Below are 23,934 nucleotides of genomic sequence, written 5' to 3' on the forward strand. Positions count from 1 at the left end.
CCAAGGATCTGGAAAGCGAGTAAATAATGATTCCATGAAGGTCTGTCAAACTATCCCTCCTCCTCCTTCCAGGAATTCCACATATGAATATAACAAAAGCCCTGCTAGATCAGACCAAAGGCCCATTTGGAAGTCCAGTGTCTTGTTCTCACCATGACCAGTTGGATGCCTGTGGGAAGGAAGCTCACAAGCAGGACATGAGTGCAATAGCCCTCTCGTTCTCTCTGTGAATCCCAGCAACTGGCACATAGGAAGCTGCCTTGTACACAGTCACATAATGGAACTGGTCTGTGACCGAAATAATAAATTCAAAATACAGTCACGTCATCCATTCCATGTCACTCAGTAGTTTCTACAGCAGTTGTCTATGGGAGACATTCCCAGCCATACCTGGGAGATGCTGGGAGATGAACCTAAGACCTGCTTGCAGAGCAGATGCTCTACCACAGGCATCCCCAAACTGCGGCCCTCCATATGTTTTGGCCTACAACTCCCATGATCCCTAGCTAACAGGATCAGTGATCAGGAATGATGGGAATTGTAGTCCAAAACATCTGGAGGGCCGAAGTTTGGGGATGCCTGCTCTACCACCTCCAATACTGGAAGTAATACACAGCCAAAATGACTACTAGCCATGAATTTGTCTGATCCCCTTTTCAAGCCATCCCCTCCAATGTTTCACCAAACACTGCATGGCGTACATCTGCATGTGCGTCAGGCCAATGGCTTTTTACCCAAGACCAATTCACAAGTCGAAAACTTCCCGTACAGAAGTCAATTCCTTCCTGGAAATGATAATCAAGACACATGAGTAGATTTTTTTTTATTCTACCGTGAAGCCAGCTAGTTGTGTGTATTTCCCATTAGTTCAAATTCGGCTTTACAAGTGTTGGGTTTTACACCACCTTTCCAAAGTGGGAACAGCAGCATGCAGCAAGGATAGCACTTCCCAATGGCTTCCCTCCTTTACTGCTACAATGATCACTACTGCCTTTAGATGCTGCATGTTTTGTTTTGCTTTTTTAAGTGTTTATCAGTCAGGCAGTATCTCTAGGGGGCCCAAAAAAAATTCATCATGGTTGCTGTGGGCCAGTTTCAGTTGTACAAGTCTTGAAGAGCTGTATGCTTTTCAGATAAAGTGACAGAGTTCCTTTTAAATTTAAAACAGTTTTGGATCCAAAAAGACAGCGATGGTATTTTGTATTCCGTGACAGCACAGAACTAACACTTGTGCACTTTAATAAGATTCTTTGATCACACTGACTGGGGGCTGCTTCAAACCTTATGCACAGAGGGAAATGTGAAAACTGTGAGCACATCAGCCTAGCAATAATAACACTTCACATTTACTTCACATTTGCTTTTGAGTATACAATGTGCTCCACAATTTGGAGGTCCAAATTGCACAGGAAACCCAGGTGCATATAGGAAGTCCCTGACATTATTTTCTTTTAAAGATGAGCTGTAATCTCAAACAGCACACTGGTATGGAGAAGGAGTTTCTTAACACTTTTCTCCCCACAGTATTCTGCAAAAAATATTGCTGCTTCAAGCTGTTTTTAGCTCTGCAAGGTTTCCACTGCAAAACAACTTTGAGGAGTGTCATTTTAGTGGCTTGGGAAGAATGTATGTGAATACACTTTATTTGCCATCACATTCACTATGTGATCCCAGGTGGCCTCTGGTAACTCATATGATCAGTCACTAAACCTTACCTTCTTTCTAAATCTGCTTCATGTGGCCTCATTGATGTCAGCACATGACCAAATTTGATGGGATATGAAATGTTAAGAGGTGTAACATTTGCTCCATGATTCCTGATTGGCTGAGGCCATTCTTCCCAGCCTTCGCTTGGATAAAAATGGTATAAAGCAGTAACAGATAATGGAAACAACGGCAGAAAGCAGCAGCTTCAAGAAAAGAGTGAGCACAAAGACCAAAGATGATTTTGCAACTGCATGGTACATGTTTATTCAATACCCTGGAAAGGATAGTATTGTCTTCTCATCACCACAACTCACTCTAGTAGGAGAGTAGGAGCCACCTAACTGATATAACCAACTTGAAACTGTATAAACCTGCTTAATGTTTGACTATCATTTACAGTACACCAGGCATAGGCAACCTTGGCCCTCCAGATGTTTTGGAACTACAGCTCCCATGATCCCTGGCCACTGGCCCTGTTAGCTAGGGATCATGGGAGTTGTAGTTCCAAAACATCTGGAGAGCCAAGGTTGCCTATGCCTGCGGTACACTGTATATGCATGGACAGCGACATAACTAGCCACTCAGGTGCCTGTGTGCGCAGTGCATATGGGGCGGGGCTAGCTGCCATGGGGCGGGGCTAGCTACCACGAGGGCGGTGCTATTCACCCACTGGGCAGGGTGAGTCGGGGCAGTGGCCAGCAGCCTCTACCTCAGCTGGAGGGCAGCCGGGGTGCACTGCAGGCCAAGTGCCACACGTGTCCCATGCCATGTCCCACGCTGCATTTTCAGGCAGCTCTTGGCCCATCCACTGGAGGAAGTCCTGCAGCCCCAGTGCCGCCTGTGGCCCCCAACCCCCTCCCTCTACTATTGTGCAGGGGTTAGAGGTATATGGGGGTTGTTTGTCATAAGTCTTATCAGAGAATGATTTTTTAAAAAACAAATAAATAAATATATAGACAGATACAATAAGAGAAAAGAGTGAACATACACCCATTTAAGAGGTTTCTCTGGAAATATTTCTCCCTCCAGAGATACACTACTCTTGACCCGAATACCAAATGTATGAACATTCAGGTCAGCATTTTAAATCAGGAAGCTAAAATGCACATAATTGTATATTGGGCTGTGATCCTTACTGCAAAGGATAATTGGTGCCCAAGACCTCAGCACTAGCTTCCTTTGGGTGTAAAAGGTGCCAAATGACCAGGCTGAAATTAATCCTACAGCTGCCACCACTCCTGTTAGTCTATATCCAGCAGGAGCCAGGAAACATCTCAAGCTGTACACCAGACATTCAGGAGAGCAAGAGCTGAACATCCAGACTCTCTGCCTCTTGAGCCCCAAGCTCTGTAGCAGTTTGACTAGTGCATGGGTAGACAAACTAAGGCCCGGGGGCTGGATCCAGCCCAATCGCCTTCTAAATCTGGCCCACGGACAGTCTGGGAATCTGCGTGTTTTTCAATGAGTAGAATGTGTCCTTTTATTTAAAATGCATCTCTGAGTTATTTGTGGGGCCTATCTGGTGTTTTTACATGAGTAGAATGTGTGCTTTTATTTAAAATGCATCTCTGGGCTATTTGTGGGGCATAGGAATTTGTTCATTCCCTCCCCCCCAAAAAAATATAGTCCGGCCCACCACAAGGTCTGAGGGACAGTGGACTAAGCCCCTGCTGAAAAAGTTTGCTGACCCCTCGTGGGTAGGTACTGGATTCAGAGCCAAGCAAACCAATGTCCGTAGACAAGGTTCACGGGTTATGTCCCTTATTTCGCCCCGGTTAGGCTTCCTCAGCAGCTTGCAAAGATAGAATCGTAAACTCAAAGCTCTAGGTGTAATGCCAAATACTGTAATGTTCCTCAATGTCTACGGACATTGCTTTGCCATGCCTGTTTGCCAATTGGATATACTGTTGCCACCTCTACACCTGATGTACACCTCTTCTTGTGGAATTCTAATATTATTTCTACTTCGAAAGTACTTTTGAATTGACTTATCTCCACATGAATTACCTCATGAACACTTCATTTATTTTGGACTGAATCCTTGTTGATATTTTGAACATGTGGGTGTGCCATTTTTGTTGACTTATGTTGATTTTGTTAATCTGATAAATTCTTTGAACAAAGTTTTGAATAAGATTTTGCATATTCTGTTACAACAGTGCATGTTTACATAGATATTTCTCTCATACTAACCATTAGAGCTGCTCCCCCCCCCCCACTGAGAAACCGGCAATAAGCACCCAGACGTGGATAGGTGTGATGATCCAAAACTGAGGCACTAAATAAAGGGCAAAACCACTTTTATGGAAAGAAGCCTGGATACAGAGGACAACTATTCCTTAGCCTGGGTCACCATAACTTTCCAGCACTGAAGTGCGAGTGAACATGATACCTCACCAGGAAGGCATCTGACCTAATTAGCTAGACAGCCATAATGGCCTTGGACTTGCCTCATATGAGCTAATGCAGTGGCAAGGGGGAATTCCTGTTTATGGGAATGAACTTTTTACCCAGCCACAGTGTGCCCAGAAGCCTGAGCCAAAGAGCCATTTTACAATGAACCAAGGAAATGTTTCTCTTTGTGCTTCTCAAATCAGCCAATAGAACAGGCATAGGCAAACTCGGCCCTCCAGATGTTTTGGGACTACAACTCTCATCATCCCTAGCTAACAGGACCACTGGTCAGGGATGATGGGAACTGTAGTCTCAAAACATCTGGAGGGCCGAGTTTGCCTATGCCTGCAATAGGATATAGATTCCAATCTATAGATTGTAATAGTTTCAGCATAAGCAGTTACCAGATATGCAACTTATTTTCTTTTGCGAAAAGAATGTTCGGGGGAGGGGAATTGTGTCAAAGACCTTGTCTAAGGTATATGAGGCATGAACTAAAGAGAATGAACTAGGAGCAGAAAGCCCTTAGTTCAAATCTCAGCTTGGCCATGAACTACCATCTCAAAGTGATGTAATGAAACCAGAATTTTAGGGACAGATTTGTCCTGGCACAGGCAGGTGGCTGTTGAAAAGGAATGTTGAAAGGGTTACAAAGATGAAGGGATGCAAAGACAAACATTTTGTCTTCTTAGAAAAAGATACTCTATAAACACAAAGCTATGATTAACAAGTTAAGGATTTTTAAAAGAAAATGATATCAAACTTCTGGGAGTTCTTGTATGCATTGTTCCATCTTCAGGGAAGCAAAGGTCACTTTTTCTGCATCATCATCATCATCATCATCATCATCATTTATATACTGCCCTATACCTGGGTGTCTCATTTTACTCACAGAATAAAATCAAGAGCATAGCTGCCAAGTTTTCGCTTTTCTCGCGAGGAAGCCTATTCAGCATAAGGGAAAATCCCTGTAAAAAAAGGATAACTTGGCAGCTATGATCAAGAGCATGAGGAGCTCCTAGCCAAATAACATCATGAGACAAGCAGTAAGAAACTTGCAGCAATATACTTCTGAATATTTTCTTCTTTTCTACATTTGAATGGCATGCGAGCTAATTTCCTGAAATAAGTAAGATGTTGCTTTTTTATTACTATAATCCTGTCTCTGGGGTTCCTTTCTAGTGGCCTTCCACACCCAGTTGCAGATGGTGGGGTGGAGGGGCAAGCCCTGACCTCCAGTTGCCTGCATCGTCACTGCATACTGGGATGGAGGGAAAGAGAGGGGAGGCAGCAGCAAGTTCTATGCGGTGCAAACACACCAGCAGGAACTGCAAAGATGAATTTCAGAGAAAGCAGTTTTTAATCATAGAGGTACATGATGGCAGATTTAGAGGACATAGTATAATGTAAGGACAATACATGGTTTGTGGAATAATCCAGTAAATCAAACATGGGATGGAGGTGATGTGTCAGAAAAGAGACATCTCCGCTGTTTGCTTTGGATTATCCTTCATATGAATATTGAAACCATCCATTTCTTTTCAAAAAGAGAATAACTTAGCATGATTAGTAAATGATGATGTCTACATGGTGCAACAGCCATCTTTTATTATTAAACCTCATTTCTAAGACACTGACATTACATTGTTAGAAAACAAATGTGTATCTCCTGGTGTCTTCTAATCACAATGAAAATCTTCAGTTAAACGAAGCATCAGTTCTCTGAGACAATTCAGGTTCTTGAGGACAATCCACACAACTGCATTAGCACCCCAAAAATTGGATTGAGTGGATCCATGCAAGATTCAGCACGTGGTAAATAGTTATGTGTGTGATTCCCCTTTATAATCCATATTTATGGTAACTGTGGAATAATTTTGGGTCACTGGGTAGATTGTGAAGCAACCACACAATCACATCACCATGTCGAAGTTGAGCATAGATCCATATAAGACACACTCCTACTTTTCTACTTGAATCGTGCAACTTAGCTGAATTTTTTGTGTGTGGAAGTAAGGTCCACTGGAATCAACTGTGCTTGCTTCCAAAGAAATTAATTTAGGATTGGGATTCCAGACTGTATTTTACATACAACTGAATTATCACAGTGCGAGTTTCTTTGGTGCCAGATAAATCACACATGGCAGAGCCTTTGGCTCTCCTTACTAGACTAAATATAAATATCCCTTTACCTTTGTGAATCATCTTTGAAAAGGAATGTGCATATCCTTCTCATATAACTGCGAATCATCAAACCAGCTGATGGATACTAAAGCTTGCCAAGAATCAGGCATCAAAACTCTTGTGAACTGGTTTGATGTTAAAGAGGGCTGCTGGCCATGGTTACCTATGAAGTGTTGTGTAACATGAAACTCTGCCGTACATAAATCACTGGCCTTTAGTATCCTGCATCTGGAGCTTAGATTTCTTGGACTTTGGTTAATGTCAAAAAAGACATTTGTTTCATATAGCATTCAAACATTCCACAAGACAGAAAGCATTCTGGGTTCCTGGCTCCGTCAAATTTGTAACTACTATTGGAAAAATCCTAGGAGGACCCCTAGAGGATCTCTAGATGACAATCACATCAGGAAGATAATAAAAACCCAATCATTTCAATCCTGAACATCCTAACCAAATCAAGTCTTTCTTTACGATGGACAGCTCCATTAAAAGATACAGAGAAGCCAATGAAGGCACTTGTTGAAGAGAATGTACAGAAAAAAATGCAGCACAATGAAAAACAGGTCTCTGGAAGCAGTGTGTCAGGAGTATGGGCAGGAGTCAGGCTCTGGGGCCTGTAGTGCTTTGCAGGACTGGGGCCTGCCTCAGCTTGTGCTGGAGAAGCAAGGCGTGGCCACACAGGTGAAGACCTCAGCTTGTGCTGGAGAGGCAAGGAGTGGTCACTCAGGTGAGGCCACTTGATACCTCACTGCACCTGGTGGCAGGAGCTGGGAGGGATAAAAGCTCAGCATTTCCCTTCAGCTCTTGGCCACAGCAACGCTATCCCTGCCTGGTTGCATCTGGCCTCTTGATCCTTGCTCCGTGGACCCTTGCCTTGCAGACGTCTTGATCCTTGCTCCGTGGACCCTTGCCTTGCTGACGTCTTGATCCTTGCTCCGTGGACCCTTGCCTTGCCGACGTCTTGATCCTTGCTCCGTGGTTCCGGTTTCCGCCTGCAGGAATGGCGGACCTGTTTTCCATCTCTCTGACCTTCGTGAGGAATTTGGCGGTTGCTAGGGGAGTAAATGGCAACCCCCTACCCTCTCCGGGGGTTACGGAGAGGGGCCGCTGGCCCGCGATGCCCCCAGACCCACTCCGACTGTTTTTGGAGTGGGGGGAGCTTGGGCTGAGCACTTACGAGGGCCAAGACTCCCGGACGCTAATCTGCATGGCGGGGATTTCCATGGTTAAAGAAGATAATTAGGCTTAAATCTATGGACATACTTCAGAAGGAGGGGAAGAAGCGCTGTTTACTGCTGAGAAATTTATGCTGCTGAGGGAGAGGAGTCAAAGATTGTACAGCATCTGGAAGAAGGATTGATGGGGACGGAGCGATAAGGGAAGTGAGTTTTTATTTTTTTTTCTTCATATTGTTGCCTCGTACCTTCCCGGACGCGATGTCCTGGCTTGTTTGGAGTGAAAGAGAAGCAAAAGACTGTGTGAGTTGAACTTTATAACTGCTGTTACTGAGCATATTTTTTAAAGATGTGGAGTTGCCGATGAGAAAAGCCCCCCCCCCTAGTCGGACGGAAGGAGTTCTGGACGCGTTCGGAGGATTTATGAGCTGTGACGCACTTTAAATTGGAGCAGCGACCTGAAGCTAAGTTCAGCTATAGGGCAAGGAGATCCATTAATTTACCAAGAGTTTATGGTTTGATGTTTGGGTCTCCTGCCTGGAAAAGCTGTAAATTCTATAATGATCGTAAATCTTCATGGCTATGAGAGAAAACGAAAGTGATTTGAGCTTTTTAAGATGGCGCTGCTTCGTGCTACTTCGACGCAACAGGGAGCTCCATTAAGAAGATTTATGGGGAGGCTGGACTGATTAACTCACACAGGAGAAAGAACATCTGTGAAACTTTGTTTGATATTTATCTCAGCAGCTGGGAAACAATCGGATGAAAGTGGAAAACATCTATGTGACTGTAAGGGGAAGATCTGGATTATTATGAACTTGGAGGACGATTTGAACTTTAGAAAAAAGACGGCAGTGGACAGTTGCGAGGAATTCCCAATTTCTTGAAGCATGGGAACCCAAATAAAAAATTCTTTAGATGATTTGGCATAACATTCGGTTTGATTGATATATATATGTGTATAATTTGAAATATTGAATGTGATATAATTGGTTTTAATTGGAAAATTAATAAAAATATTTTTTTTTAAAAAAAAAAAAGCTCAGCATTTCCCTTCAGCTCTTGGCCACAGCAACGCTATCCCTGCCTGGTTGCATCTGGCCTCTTGATCCTTGCTCCGTGGACCCTTGCCTTGCAGACGTCTTGATCCTTGCTCCGTGGACCCTTGCCTTGCCGACGTCTTGATCCTTGCTCCGTGGACCCTTGCCTTGCCGACGTCTTGATCCTTGCTCCGTGGACCCTTGCCTTGCTGACGTCTTGATCCTTGCTCCGTGGACCCTTGCCTTGCCGACGCCTTGATCCTTGCTCCGTGGACCCTTGCCTTGCCGACGCCTTGCTTCTTGTTCCTTGAACCTTCGCCTTGCTTCTTGTTCCTTGAACCTTCGCCTTGCTCCTTGACCCTTGGACCTTCGCCTTGCTTCTTGTTCCTTGAGCCTTCGCCTTGCTCCTTGCTCCTTGGACCTTCACCTTGCCGACGCCTTGCTCCTTGACTCCCAGACCTTCGCCTCTGCCTTGCTCCTTGACCCTGCAACTGCCTGCTGCTGAACTCTCAGCCCCGCACCTGTTCCTGCTTCTACACCACCATCTTGCCTCTGGTGCTGACGCCCGCCGACCGGACCGTGACACAGTGTGATGTAAATTCCTTGCTGATGCTGCTCTGTACATTGATGTGTTACCTAAATAACAATATTCTCCCTTGGTGCAAGGCATATAAATTAATTCTTCTAATATGTGACCTTCTAAAATAGGACTGGGGGACATTTTTCAGCCCAAGGACGGCATCCTCTGAGACAAAACCTTCCAAGGGCCACATATCATTGGCAGATGGGGTTGGTATATTTATTGTTTAATTGTAACTGGAATTCTAGAAATTATGGAAATATTAGTGGAAGGTGCAGATATACAACATAAAGAAGGCAAAGAAATGAATATTTCAGACACCAGTATTAGTACTCCATTGTGTTGGTTGCCTAGACGGCAATAACAAGATACAGGAACTGTTATCATTTGCTCCATTATCACAAGCATGTTGATAATATCCCTTAAATGATCTGTTTTATTTGAGTTCTGTAAGAGCTGGATTATGAACCTTCTGACCTAAATCCAGCACCTGTATTTCTGCTTCATTTGGGGTAAATTAGCGCCCATGGACTGAAAGAATATCTGCCACAAGGGTTTATTTGTAGCATGATCAGAGTGTCAGTTGTTGCATTTGCTGCACAATGGATGCACCCGGAATACACAGGTACTGTATATCTGCAGCTGTAAAACTCAGTCCTTTGTATTCTCTTCTTTTTCCATCTGGAAAACAGGCATGGGTAGGCACAGGAGCTGGAGAATGGAAACCAGCATGCCCTTAAATACTTGGCATCTCCTTGTATTCCAGCCATGGCAAGGTCTGGGCTAACACACGCTGTTCTAAAACAGTAATTCCCAAGTGATGAATCAGGGCCACCAATGAATCACACAGAAGTTTACCATGATGATGTTCAGATATTCCAAGAAAAGAAACACAGACAAAAAGAATCCAAAAATCAGACAAACAAAAAAGGCAGAAGCATGGACTTAGGCTACACTGATAGAGGCTGTTTGCATGTTTAATAGCCAATGAGTCCCAAACAGAAAGTGAAATTTGAGTGTTAGCTGGTTGCCTTCAGTCAGGTCTTTGTGCAGTTGTTTTGTGCAGGAGGTTTTGTATCAGAATCCAAATTTCAGGGCTAAATTTCATGTTATGCAGCTCCGATTTTAAGGGCAGTGTTTTTGTTATTTTTCTAAGTGCCAGAATTTCTATGGATTGGGACCCTAGCACGGGAACATAGGAAACTGCCTTATACAGAATCTGACCATCGTTCCATTTTAGCTCAGTACTGTCTACACTGACTGACAGTGGTTCTTCAGGGTTTCAGACCAGAAGTCTCTTCCAGTCCTACCTGGAGATGCCAGGAATTGAACTTGGGACCCGCTGCATTCTGGTGCCTAAAAACATATAATGATGGTGCCAAGTGAGCCTCCCTGGAGAGAACATTCCACAAATGAGGAGCCACCACAAAAAAGGCCCGTTTTCGTGTTGCCACTCTCCAGATAAGTAAATAATATTTATTCCTGTTAATATTTGTTCAGCAGTACATTTTCCCATAACTCTCCTAAACACAAAAGGTATTTTAAAAGTTGTTTTGTTGCACCAGGGTGATAAAACAGTTTAATCAACTTAAGTTGCACAAACCTACATTTCTGGTATGTGTTTGAAACGCTCTGGCAAAATACTGATAATCTGGAGGTGACCTTAGACTGCAATCTTACGTTGCTTTCCTAGTAATAAAACCCACTGAACTCAGTAGAACCTCTGGATAGACATGCATACAACTGAGCTATACAATATTTTGTAATCAAGTGACAACTCTATTAAGACCCACCTTTTGCATTCTAGTATTGATGCATTTCACTATTAATTGCATTCCACTACCACCCCATCTATTTTGCTTTCCCTTAAGGGGATTCAATCAGTTTTGCATGCCACTGGCCTCTTTGCTCATACTGTAAGCAATAGTGCATAAATCTTTATGCTTAGCCTTCTTGTTAGTATGTCAGTGGCAAGGGTTCTTCGTCGAGAGGATTTCCCTGCCTAAAGGTTTGCTCGTTTAGAAACAAAATTTAGCCTCAGAGAGAAATAGACTTCCTTTAAAATGTATTACTAGTAAAACCACGATCTCTAAATTTAAATTAGTTTGCAGACGACGCCAAATTGGGAGGGGTGGCTAATACCCCAGAGGACAGGATCACACTTCAAAATGACCTTAACAGATTAGACAACTGGGCCAAAGCAAACAAGATGAATTTTAACAAGGAGAAATGTAAAGTACTACACTTGGGCAAAAAAAATGAAAGGCACAAATACAGGATGGGAGACACCTGGCTTGAGAGCAGTACATATGAAAAGGATCTAGGAGTCTTGGTAGACCACAAACTTGACATGAGTCAGCAGTGTGATGCAGCAGCTAAAAAAGCCAATGCAATTCTGGGCTGCATCAATAGGAGTATAGCATCTAGATCAAGGGAAGTAATAGTACCACTGTATTCTGCACTGGTCAGACCTCACCTGGAGTACTGTGTCCAGTTCTGGGCACCACAGTTCAAGAAGGATACTGACAAGCTGGAACGTGTCCAGAAGAGGGCAACCAAAATGGTAAAAGGCCTTGAAACGATGCCTTATGAGGAACGGCTTAGGGAGCTGGGCATGTTTAGCCTGGAGGAGAGAAGGTTAAAGGGTGATATGACAGCCATGTTCATATATATAAAATGATGTCATATAGAGGAGGGAGAAAGGTTGTTTTCTGCTGTTCCAGAGAAGTGGACACAGAGCAATGGATTCAAACTACAAGAAAGAAGATTCCACCTAAACATTAGGAAGAACTTCCTGACAGTAAGAGCAGTTCGGCAGTGGAATTTGCTACCAAGGAGTGTGGTGGAGTCTCCTTCTTTGGAGGTCTTTAAGCAGAGGCTTGACAGCCATATGTCAAGAATGCTTTGGTGGTGTTTCCTGCTTGGCAGGGGGTTGGACTGGATGGTCCTTGTGGTCTCTTCCAACTCTATGATTCTATGATTCTATGAAATTTGTACCCTTGAGTCCCTTTTCCGGCACATAATGATTTGCTCTCAGGTGCTATCCTGTGTCAGCCTTTGGGCTCCTTCCTATTGAAACACCACCCTGGTTCCTATTGAATAAGAAGCAGCTATTCAGGATAACGGGGCTGTTCCTATCTGGAATTGCGGGTTTTTGATGATCGGGACCATCAAGGGAACATCTGATTGTCCCTGTTAACACTGTGCAGTTTCAAGGGATAAAAAGGCCAGGTTTTAGCATATCATTGCCCAGTAAAAATAATCTGGAGAAGATTATTACATCTGCGGCCCTCCAGATGTTTTGGCCTACAACTCCCATTATCCCTAGCTAACAGGATCAGTGGTCAGGGATGATGGGCATTGTAGTCCAAAACATCTGGAGGGCCAAAGTTTGGGGATGCCTGTGTTAAAGGGACAACACCTACAGGGGTACAATCCTAAACAATCCACCTACAGGGGTACAATCCTAAACATTTAGGATTAGCATCCACACCTTTGGTTGTGGGGAGTTGAAGCCCGCTCTGTCAAATTGGTGGCAATTAGATGGTCGTGTACATAGATCACATGGTATCCTAAAACAAACTTTTTTTGGGAAAAAATTAAATAATAATATTTCTATCAAGCCATACAACATTTAAGTGACAAAGTGGAGCTTCTGGAATGTGGGACATTCAGTGTCTCAAGATTTCTCTCTCAACCCTAGATTTGAGAGAACCCCATAGGCCCTATTCTGGCATTTTCAGCTGAGTTTCACTCTAAGTTTTCAGAGGCTGGCAGGGCAGCAGCTAAGGGCCTGCTAATTCTACAACCTAGAGGCTGAATGATGTGCTATCTGACATTATCTTATTTTTTAAAAAAACACCAAGAGGAAAAATAAATTTCCCACTCTGTCACCGAAACATTCACAATACGAAGCAGGTCAAATGCATATTTCTTCCTTGAGGGCAGGCCTGCAGAAGTTGTGAACTGTCAATCTGAACATGGTCCATCAAGCGTGGCCTACCAGGTTTTTGATGACCCTTCTGTCATTGCAGTCCCAGCGAGGCAGTGAAAACAGGTTGCTGGTGGGTTGGCATGCAAAATTGTGGGCAGCGTTCTGGGAGGAGGGCTGCTCCTGCCTCAAGGGAAGACACCTGCATTTCTATATACCACCTTCAGAACATAGCATCTGTTGGTGGGAGGGAAGGAGAAAGAAACCCAACAGGAGAATTATTACTGGTCCTGGGGTCTTCTTCCTTTCATCTGGGTTTTCCAGCCCATTTTTTATTAATTACAAGGTGGGGAGCATTTCATTGTAACTTAATGCATTTAATGCCTGCATTTGTATTCAAATATTGTTGTACAGGAGTGAACAGAAACAAATGACAAAATTGCTTTTGGCCTGTAGGTGGAGTAAGAAGAACATTGTTGGGGAAACAGAAATTTGCCACAAAGGTCAGTTTAAAATACCATATTCACAGCCAGATGGGGAAGGAAGTAGACATTTAATAATCTTTGAATGTGCAAATGTGAAATCTATTATGAACCGTTCCACATGAAGAGAGTTTTTGTCCAGTTCTTCTACCTTAACATCAACATCAAAAGTGGTAAGCTTGTCTTCTAGTTTCACCATAAAACGCCATATTTCTTCATCTGAAAAAGGCATTATAATTTGATAGACAGTTTAAAATAATCTTTGACATTTGAATTGTGTTTCCTTTTGATTTTAGTAATGAAGCTAGTAATGATTTCAGTAATAGAGCAAGTACTGTGTCACACATTTTTGGCTATTAGTACTCCATCTGTAAAATAGGAATAACAATAACCTCACTTATTTAATTACATTATTTATTTCAAAAATTGTAGATACCACTTGATTATTATTTTTTAAAAAACAAAGTGATTTATAGCTTCAGAGTCTCACTGTTAAAGTGAAAACAGCAATTATTTACAGTAAATAAAGGTTATATAAAAAGTACAATGCATGTTTTGCTAATATGATGCTTGTTTTAAATATTGCACCATAGACACATCATAAAGTGTCAGAAATTGTTTTTATACCTTGAAACCATATTAAAACAAGAATATCTGCCACTTTAAAAATATGTCTATCATAAAACAAAGACGAATTATACGCACACACACTAATTTTCATAGTATGTAGATTATACATACTATGGTAATCCAGTATAGTGACAGGCTACAATACTATGCACACTTTTTCTGGGAGTTGATACCTTGAATGCAATGGGACTCTCTGCTGAGTAAAGACACAAAGAAGTACATTGCCTAAGACAGAACCACATCCTTGGTTGAAATACCATCTCTGACAAGAACTTGCTTAAGGCAAGCCACTGCTTTTTCAGCATCACTCCCTTATCCACAGTATGAGGATGATCAGCAACCTAATGATTCTGCTGTAAGGATTTGTGAAATAATGTGTAAGAGCACTCTGAACGATCTCCAGCGCTAAATGCAACATCTTATGAATTCCATCCATTTCAGTTTTTTGCCACACGGTGGAGCCCTCAATTGCAGTAACGGTGTGTTATCCCAGGATGATAACAGTGTCTATAATTACTTGTAAAACTTGTCATTTTATATTAAAACACTGAACGCTTCTATTAGTTGTGTAAATACCGTGTTTCTCACATTATAAGTCATGTCTTATATTAATTTTTTCCTGAAAAAAACACAGCATGGCTTATTTTCAAGGGATGTCTTAATTAAAAAATAAGTACCGGTACCGGTATCTGTGCAGACGACAGACCTGCTCCCACCGGGTCTTCGCGCGCGGCAGGCAGAGGCTGCAGCCGGGTCCTGGGGCTGCGCGCGCGGCAGGCAGAGGCTGCAGCCGGGTCCTGGGGCTGCGCGCGCGGCAGGCAGAGGCTGCAGCCGGGTCCTGGGGCTGCGCGCGCGGCAGGCAGAGGCTGCAGCCGGGTCCTGGGGCTGCGCGCGCGGCAGGCAGAGGCTGCAGCCGGGTCCTGGGGCTGCGCGCGCGGCAGGCAGAGGCTGCAGCCGGGTCCTGGGGCTGCGCGCGCGGCAGGCAGAGGCTGCAGCCGGGTCCTGGGGCTGCGCGCGCGGCAGGCAGAGGCTGCAGCCGGGTCCTGGGGCTGCACGCGCGGCAGGCAGAGGCTGCAGCCGGGTACTGGGGCTGCGCGCGCTGCGCGCTGAGGCTGCAGCCGGGTCCCGGGTGTCCGTGCGCAAAGGCTACAGCCGGGTTCTGGGGCTGCACGCGCTGCGCGCTGAGGCTGCAGCCAGGTCTCGGGGGTTAACGCGGCAGCAGCAACCCTTCTTTGCCACAGACCTTCTTCCACCACCCGGTACGGCTTATTTTCGAGGTATGCCTTATATTTTTCCACCTCAGGAAAATCCTGCCATGCCTTATTTTGTAGGGATGCCTTAAAATATGAGAAACACGGTAATGAATTGGGGCTAGCGGATTAATACATTATAATGTATGACAGGGAGAAGCAATTATGTAATTTTAACATCCGTGATGAAGAAAATGTAGGTGGTTTGTGCACTTATTAAATACTCGTGAAGGCTGGTGGAAGTTTCAGCTAGAACTCTGGAGGGCTTGTTTATTTTATTGGTGACCAGTCCTTGGAGAATGGATTGTAGCATTGGATCAGGCTTGAGGTGGGCAGTGTGCTCTGGCATCACCCGGGTTATTAGACAGGATAACCAAACAGTGCCTCCAGAGGCAAAGGCAGTATACCGCTTGTACTTCCTTGATTGTGGTTGTCTTCATACACCCTTAATTTAGACCAGTGTTTCCCAACCTTGGGTCTCCAGCTGTTTTTGAACTACAATTCCCATTATCCCTGACCACTGGTCTTGCTAGCTAGGGATGATGGCATTTGTAGTCCAAAAACAGCTGGAGACCCAAGGTTGGGAAACACTTGATTTAGACGGTCTGTGCATGCACCCTGGTCCAACAGAGGAGCTATCAACTCTTAAAGAAGCAGATATAAATACATAAAACAAAACCTCTTTAATGGGCATGGACGAGTGCTTGCGTTATCACTCATGGGGCTCCCTCTGACACTCATTCCACGAACCATATTCTAGACATTCTTCATGTTGCCATGGCTTGTCCTTTTGTTGCAATGGGGAATAATTGCATCCTTCCCTCCACCCAGCAATCATATATTGTTTGAGGATGGAGGGGGGGTGCAATACTCTCTAAAAGTGCTTTTTAGACAGATAACACATACTGATCCTGCACAACACATGACATTTTTGCTTGACCAACTGATATTGGTGAAGGCCCCAAGATCTGAGAAAGGGACTGTTACATTTAGACTTTGAGAAATTTAATTTTGGTGTAATGTATTCAGCTGGAGTTGCCTCTGGTCAAGAAGGATATTGAAACAAGAATTAAGAAAGTTCAAGGAGGAGAGAAGGTCCAGAGGACAAGTCACAAGCCCCTCTGCTCTAGAATGTACCTAGTTTCCTTTCTTGGAATAGTCAATAAAACATTCCTTTAGAGATGCTTTGGGATGCTGTGGCCCATTTCCCATCCTTCCATAGCAATCCTCTGGTGATGGTCCATTCTTCTTTGTTGTAAATACAAAACTCTCCAGATTATTCCCAAAGGGGTGTGAAATAATAACACCAAGCTGGTGGTCCACATGTGTGACAGCTTGTTTGGGTGAGATGAGATGACTTCATAAGCCAAAAGAAAAGAGAAAAAAAGCTTGCGTACATGGTGGAAGCAGAATTTACATCAAACTGTCTGGATCCCTTCTAATTACAGATTGTACTTTAATGTTGCAACTCAATGTAGCTACACACATTTTTATTTTTTAAAAAGTTCCACTGAACAAAACAGAGCTGGCATCTGAGGATCACAGTGTAACTGCCACTGAGCTGGCAAAGAAAGCAGGTTGTGACTGTCGTTTCTGATTTCATGTTAATTTTTCCCCTCAGTTCATTTTTTCTCTCTGTGGGAGGATGAGAGAAGGAATCACTGACGCCAGCAGATAGCAGCCTAGACTTCAAACCATCCTTGATCGATTTCAAAGAGCTCCCGCTTAATAAATATTTACCCAATGTTACCTGTAATTTGTGCACGTTACTGATACATATATAGACAAAGGGACTGATGCCACAATAGTTCTGTTAGATCATTCCGAAGAAGCCAAGTGGAGCGTCCCGAATTTACCTCTTATAGGTTCAGCCGGGAGAAAACAGGACCGTTTCAGCAAGAAATGTGGATCCACTTGTGTTCCTCACCAATGCTGCCTTTCTTAGTGCATATATTGCAAGGCTGCTGCTCAGTTGGCAGGATCCGAACCCCGCATAATCTGTGCACTATTTACTCTGAAGCAAATCCTGCTGATGGGGACGGGGGGGGGGATAGGGTTCCTGCGGACTAAACGTGTGACTACTGCCCTCTTTCTAAGGGTAGCCTTTTCTGTGCGTGGCGGGCAGGTGGGAGGTGCACATCGACTCTCGCTCCCCGCTTGCAAGGGTCAAACGCCGCTGCGTTTGTGTCGCTGTTGCCGGGATGCAGCCCACCCCTCTCGCCAGCCTCGTTTTCCTGCTCCGTCCCACGCTCCTCTGGCCCTCCCACTCCAGCAGAAGGAAGGCTCTTTGAAACCAGCGCTCGGCTCCCATCTTTTCTTCTAAACGTGCCGAATCCTTTGTGCTTCCCAACCCGGGTGGGAGGAGGGAGGCGCGGGCGGAGGCGGCCCGAGGCCCAGGCCGCTCCGTCGGAGAAATGCCCCCGATCGCGGCTAAGAAGCTAACCAGGGGGGGAATCAAAGCCCACTCCCGGGGTCAGAGTGGCTCGGGAGGCACCCCCTTTCCTCGCAGAAGCCCCCCACGGGCAGCCACTCCCAACGGCGGGCTCCCCTTTTCTGGGGCCATCGCCGCTTTAAGCTGAAAGCCACGCTGGGCGGTGGGCTGGGTCGGCGCGCTCCCCCCCCCCGCTCTCCCACGTGGTCTCGGCGCTTGTGAATTGCCCTAGCTGGAGGGTCTCGCTGCAGACGCCGGTCCCGCCGCCCGGAGAAGAGCGCTCTCTCTCCCTCTCCGTGGCGGGCGGCTGTTTTCCTCCGGCGGACTTCTCGGAGCAGCGCCACGCCATGAGCGGAGGAGGAGGCAGCCGCGGGCGTCGGGAGAGCCGCGGGGCCACCCGGCCGCCGGGTCCCAGCGCAACAGACTGAGGCAGCGGCGGCGGAGGCGAGAGCGGGACGAGGCGGCGGAGGAGGAGAATGCGACGCGCGGGTCTGGCCGGGCTGGGCTTCGTAGCCGGGCTGTGGCTGGTGGCGCTGGCGGGGCTGTGGAGCGGGCGCGGCGCCCGGGAGCCCGGCGTCGAAGCGGCGTCGAGCGGCCGCCTCCTCCGGCCGCCCAGCGAAGCGGCGCAGAAAACTTTCCGCGCGCTGCTCACGCTGCCGGGACAACCCTCGGAGGGACCGGGCGAAAGTGGGCAGGAGCCGCCGCCGCCGCCTGTTCCCGCGGATCCCCCTCGGGGCGTCGCGGAGCCGCCCGTGCGCGGCGGGATCTTCTGGAGCCGGGCGCTGGAGGCGCAAGTGCCGTCGGGCTTCTCGGCCGAGGAGGCGGCGTCGTGGGTGCGGGCGGCCCGCGAAGCGCGCGTCTTGTCCCTGGAGCGCGGCGGCTGCGGGCGCAGCTCCAACCGGCTGGCGCGCTTGTCGGACGGCAGCCGCGCGTGCGTGCGCTACGGCATCAACGCGGAGCAGATCCAGGGCGAGGCGCTCTCGTACCACCTGGCCGGGCTGCTGGGCATCCAGGAGCGGCTGCCCCCGTTGGCGCTGGCGCGGGTCGAAGCCCGCGGAGGGCAGTGGGCTCCCGTGCGCGACGAGCTGCGCGGCTCCCCCTGGGCCGACGGCGCCGTGGTGAGCCTGGCGCGCTGGGTGGACAACCTGACCGACGTGGTGGCTCCCGCCCCCTGGCGGGCCGAGGCGGGCGCGGCGGCAGCGACGTCGGGCCCCCGTCGGCTTCAGCCCCTGTCGGCCGGGGAGCTGCGCGGCCTGAGCCAAGCGCAGCTGGTGGAGCTGGTGCAGTGGAGCGACCTGATCGTCTTCGACTACGTGACGGCCAACTTCGACCGGCTGGTCAGCAACCTGTTCAGCCTGCAGTGGGACCCGCGGGTGATGCAGCGCGCCACCAGCAACCTGCACCGAGCGCCCAACGGTGGGCTGGTCTTCCTCGACAACGAGGCCGGCCTGGTGCACGGCTACCGGCTGCTGGCCATGTGGGACAAGTACAACGAGCCGCTGCTGCGCTCCGTCTGCGTCTTCCGAGAGGCCACCGCCCAGCGGGTGCGGGAGCTGCACCGGGCGCGCAACGCCGCCGCGGAGCTGCTCCACCTTTACCGGACCCGGGAGCCCCTGGCCAGCGTGTTGGGCTTCCTCTCCGAGCAGCAAGCGCAGCTGCTGCAGGACCGTGTCGACTTTGTCCACAAGCACATTTTGCACTGCAAAGCCAAGGCAGCCTCGCTGTGACCCCTCTGGGCCTGGGTGGATTTAACATTTCGATGGGCGTAATGAAGGCACTGGAGGTGTGCCCGGTAGCAGTGTCCCTAAAGGAGATGAACGCAGGGGCCACGGTTGTAGGTGGCTGGAACGCAGCTTCTGATTTAGAGCACTTCTGGAAACCTTGCCTTGAATTATCTGACCAGCCTGCCGAAAAATGAACTTAATAATTGAGAGTATTTTTTTTTTAAGGGGGGGAGGGCGGAGAGACTAGTTAATGGTTCCCAGACATTTTCCTGCTGGGATCCATCAGCAGAATGTGGTCTTCCTTTGTTTGGCGCACACAGTTTAAATTCCAACCCCAAAAGTGAAAATTCTAACTAGGCAGCCTTATGCAGCCTGTACTCCCAGCTTCCCATCCGGTCTTCAAAGGAGACCTGGGTTGGCTTAGATTTTTGTCAGAGGGATGCACTGAAAACAATGGCCTTTTTAAGGTGTAAGGTATAATGTTGCCCTGATGCACCTGTCCTGCACTATTGTCTGCTATAAAACTAGGCCAGGTAATATCCTTCCATTGCACAGTGTGTTGTTTTTCTTTTCTTTGTGTTCAAAGTAATTAGGGTCCAAAATAACTTTGAGGGACTCAGTCTGTGGCCTGGGAGTATATGGTGCTGGAACTAAATGGTCCTATCTAGTCCCTTGGATAAGAGACAACTGGGAGCCTCCTGTAACATCATGGCATAATGATAATAAGTGTATATTTTAATTGCTATATATCTCCCTGTATTAATTTCATGCCAGGTTTCTCTTTCAAGTGTGCCCCCCTTAATTGCTCTTATAGGAGCATCCCTTAAGAATTCACTCTAAAATACTCTGTGCAAAAGCTATTGCCATGGTTGGGGTGGAACCAGCTACCTTTCCCTTCCAGTGGGGATTTGTATGTGCACAAGATTCCCTGTAACAATCCCCTTTATTGTAAATGAAAAAAGTACTAGCTATCCAGTAACACTCTGCATCTATCCCACTTATGGACTTGCATTTTCCTGTGGCTCTTCCTAGCCAGGGCGGACATAGTTTTGACAAAAGTTAGTATTTTTAAAAAGAAGAAGTGATGAGAAAGTCACTGTTCCAGTAGCTCTTGACTTTAACCAGTGAGAAGCATTTGGCAAATATCATTAGTTTCTCTGTGTGTCTGTTTTTATATGTAACCACTGCTGTACAGTAAATAATTGACTAATGGGGTGATGGAGGAGAAAATATTCCCAGGTTTATATAGTATTGTCAGTGTATTAAAATGTTTTGATGCATTAATCCGGAGGACGAAAACATCAGTTTCATGCACTTTACTTTGACTTTTCTTATTTTTTTTAATATAAAAAGACTTTTTTATTTTAAAAGAAGTCTGCATTTTAGGTACATGACGTATGTTCTTAAGCTCTTCTGTAACATACTAAAGAAATGGATATTTCAGTAAAAATGTGTTAAAAGTTTTGCCTTTTGGTGTTTAAGGTTTTGGCTTTATGAAAAGCAATGTCTTTCTTCCAACACTTTCCCTTCTCTTTCCTTGTTTTAATGGGTGTTTTTCTTTACTTGGTATAAAAGAGTTAAGTTGTTCCATACTTGCTCTTTAGAGTTAACTTTGCAGCCTCTCTCCCTGTGCCTTAGCTTATCCAAAACCCTGTGCTCATCAAGAATGCGTAACACGCATGTCTAATGGTTGCTGCTGATTTGAGTAAGAATTCCTACACAAATTTCCAGGAGAATTACTGTGTATTTTTTAAAACTGACTTGATTCAGTCAGTTCAGGTTTCAGCACTGACTGCCTCTGTTGGTTGCTTCTCACACACTGTTGAAAAACCTGTTATAGTAGTACCAAGAGCTATAAAATCAGAGCATCTCTGAGAGCATGTGCCATATTCAGCAGCTGTTAATTCCTTTTCCATTTTGGTTTCTGGGAAACCAAAAACAAATGGAAAAGTCTATGACCTACTGTTCATGCCAGAATAATTCAAGGCTTCTTTTCAGCTTAGTTGCTATCCAGATCTAGGTGGGAGTGGGGGACAGAAGCTGAAATGAAATGTGTACATAATTGCAACTAAAGTTCAAAACCCCCATCTAGCAAGGGAGATCCATTATCTAACCAGCACCAGTGCTCTTATCAGTGTGTATTGTAATGCTTGTTTGGGTTCCAGGGAACTGGCTGGCTATGTCTTCCAGTGCGCGTCAATACAGGGTGAATACAGGCTGTCAATACCGTGTTTCCCCTTTTTTAATACGTAGTCAAAAAGTAAGCCAGGGCAGCCATTTTAAGCATTTGAGAAATATAAGACATACCCCGAAAATAAGACATACCTCCATGCCTGCCAGCTGGGGGCCTGGAACCAGCTGCTGCAGCGTGGAACGCTCAGCAGCGGCGGGCAAAGCAAGGAAGCAGAGCGCGGAGATACAGATAAGTTGTAGCGGGGAAATCAGCTGTTCCTGGCTCCTGTAGCACGCGCCTAGCGAAGTCAGCCCTGAGGGAAAATGGCGTTTAAAAACGCCTTTCGAAGTGATTTCAGCTTGCCTCCATGCCACCCGGAGCACCCAGCAGCGCCCAGGTGGAGCGCCCAGCAACACGGACGGAGCGCTCAGCAGCACCAGGAGGAGTGCCCCACCGTGCCGGGCGGCGGGGTGGCAGGCTTCCTTGGCAGGGCCAGGAAAAGACGAGGCCGCTGGCTCGGGCGCTCCTGAGTCCTGACCCCAGCCGCTTCCACACGGCAGCAGCATAAGAGCCGTGCGGCCACATGGAGAGGCGAGCGCCCGAGCAGGAAACGCGCTCTCTGCAAAGCTCTGCACTCACTTCATCCGCCCGACGGGAAAGCGAAGTGGGGAAGAGAAAAAGAGAAAAAACCGAAGCGGCTCTTTTTCTCTTCCCCACTTCGCTTTCCCGTCGGGCGGATGAAGTGAGTGCAGAGCTTTGCAGAGCGCGCGTCTCCCACTCGGGTGCTCGCCTCTCCAAGCTCTGCACTCGCTTCATCCGCCCGACGGGAAAGCGAAGTGGGGAAGAGAAAAAGAGCCGCTTCGGTTTTTTCTCTTTTTCTCTTCCCCACTTCGCTTTCCCGTCGGGCGGATGAAGTGAGTGCAGAGCTTGGAGAGGCGAGCGCCCGAGTGGGAGACGCGCGCTCTGCAATGCTCTGCACTCACTTCATTTGCCCGACGGGAAAGCGAAGTGGGGAAGAGAAAAAGAGAAAAAACCGAAGCGGCTCTTTTTCTCTTCCCCACTTCGCTTTCCCGTCGGGCGGATGAAATGAGTGCAGAGCTTTGCAGAGAGCGCGTTTCCCACTCGGGCGCTCGCCTCTCCATGTGGCCGCACGGCTCTTTTGCTGCTGCCGTGTGGAAGCGGCTGGGGTCAGGACTCAGGAGCGCCCGAGCCAGCGGCCTCGTCTCTTCCTGGCCCTGCCAAGGAAGCCTGCCACCCCGCCGCCCGGCACGGTGGGGCACTCCTCCTGGTGCTGCTGAGCGCTCCGTCCGTGTTGCTGGGCGCTCCACCTGGTTCCGGGTGGCAGGGAGGCAAGCTGAAATCACCAAGCCTTAAGACATCCCCTGAAAATAAGACACCGTGTGTTTTTTTGACGAAAAAAAGTTATAAGACGGTGTCTTAAAAAGGGGGAAACACGGTAGGTCGTATGTGGCCAGAACTGGTTTGGGTCTTTAAAGTCTTTTGGCAGCCTTGATTGAGCTTCTGAGGAGCCACACCGTACATTAAGGAGGGCAATGTTATAAACGCCTCTCTTTGTAAACACAGGATGTAGAGGTATGGAATAAAGCGTCTGAATTCCCTTTGAACTGTATGTGCTTATCAGATAAGAATATAATCTCTGCCACATCTGGGGAGATGTCTGCCTTCGCAGACTGGAGGTCAGAGGGCATTTTGCAGGCATCAGATAAAGTAAGTGCAGTTGAAATCGTTTTGAGCATACAAATATCCTTAAAGAGTGCTAAGAGCTTCATCGCCAACAGATTGCACCCATTCTGGTAACAACGCTTCCCACAAGTGATGGGGCTGGTTCGAATCATCTTGATCATAATTACTTCTGAGCCCAAGAGCACAATGATGTTTTTACAAAGGTTAGATGCTGGACCTTTAAAATACATAGGGCTTGTTAACTAAGTATTGTTCTCAGACCTCCTTAACTGCCCTAAGAAGGCTCTTTCACTCCACTGCCCAGACTGACAGCACTCTTTCTTTAACTCTTATTTCTAACTCTCCACTCTTTTATCACACTGCACAATGCACAGAGTACCATGTGCCGCTTCTTTTGCCATTTGCATGATAATATACAATTTAGCTGTGTGATTCTTCCTAGCACTGTTTGTCAGCATGAGTTTTGTTAAGTAGCCTGGCTGCAGGGTTCCCCCCCCCAGATGTGTTCGCTTAATGAAAATGCATTTAA

General features: G+C 46.7%; 1 protein-coding gene across 1 annotated transcript; it reads left to right on the forward strand.

Moving 5' to 3' along the window:
- The first annotated feature begins 15,487 nt into the window (after positions 1–15,487).
- FJX1 (four-jointed box kinase 1) lies at positions 15,488–20,992 on the forward strand. Its single transcript, XM_060274818.2, has one exon. It carries the CDS (start codon positions 18,281–18,283, stop codon positions 19,529–19,531), a length of 1,251 nt encoding a protein of 416 aa, XP_060130801.2. The 5' UTR covers positions 15,488–18,280; the 3' UTR covers positions 19,532–20,992.
- Positions 20,993–23,934: the final 2,942 nt, after the last annotated feature.

Source organism: Zootoca vivipara, chromosome 1, assembly GCF_965207765.1.
Source record: "Zootoca vivipara chromosome 1, rZooViv2.hap1.1, whole genome shotgun sequence".
NCBI classification, from domain to species: domain Eukaryota; kingdom Metazoa; phylum Chordata; class Lepidosauria; order Squamata; family Lacertidae; genus Zootoca; species Zootoca vivipara.

Bases quoted from the DNA above. Each gene is read 5' to 3' on its own strand.
- FJX1 (XM_060274818.2), top strand. From the start codon at position 18,281: ATGCGACGCGCGGGTCTGGCCGGGCTGGGCTTCGTAGCCGGGCTGTGG.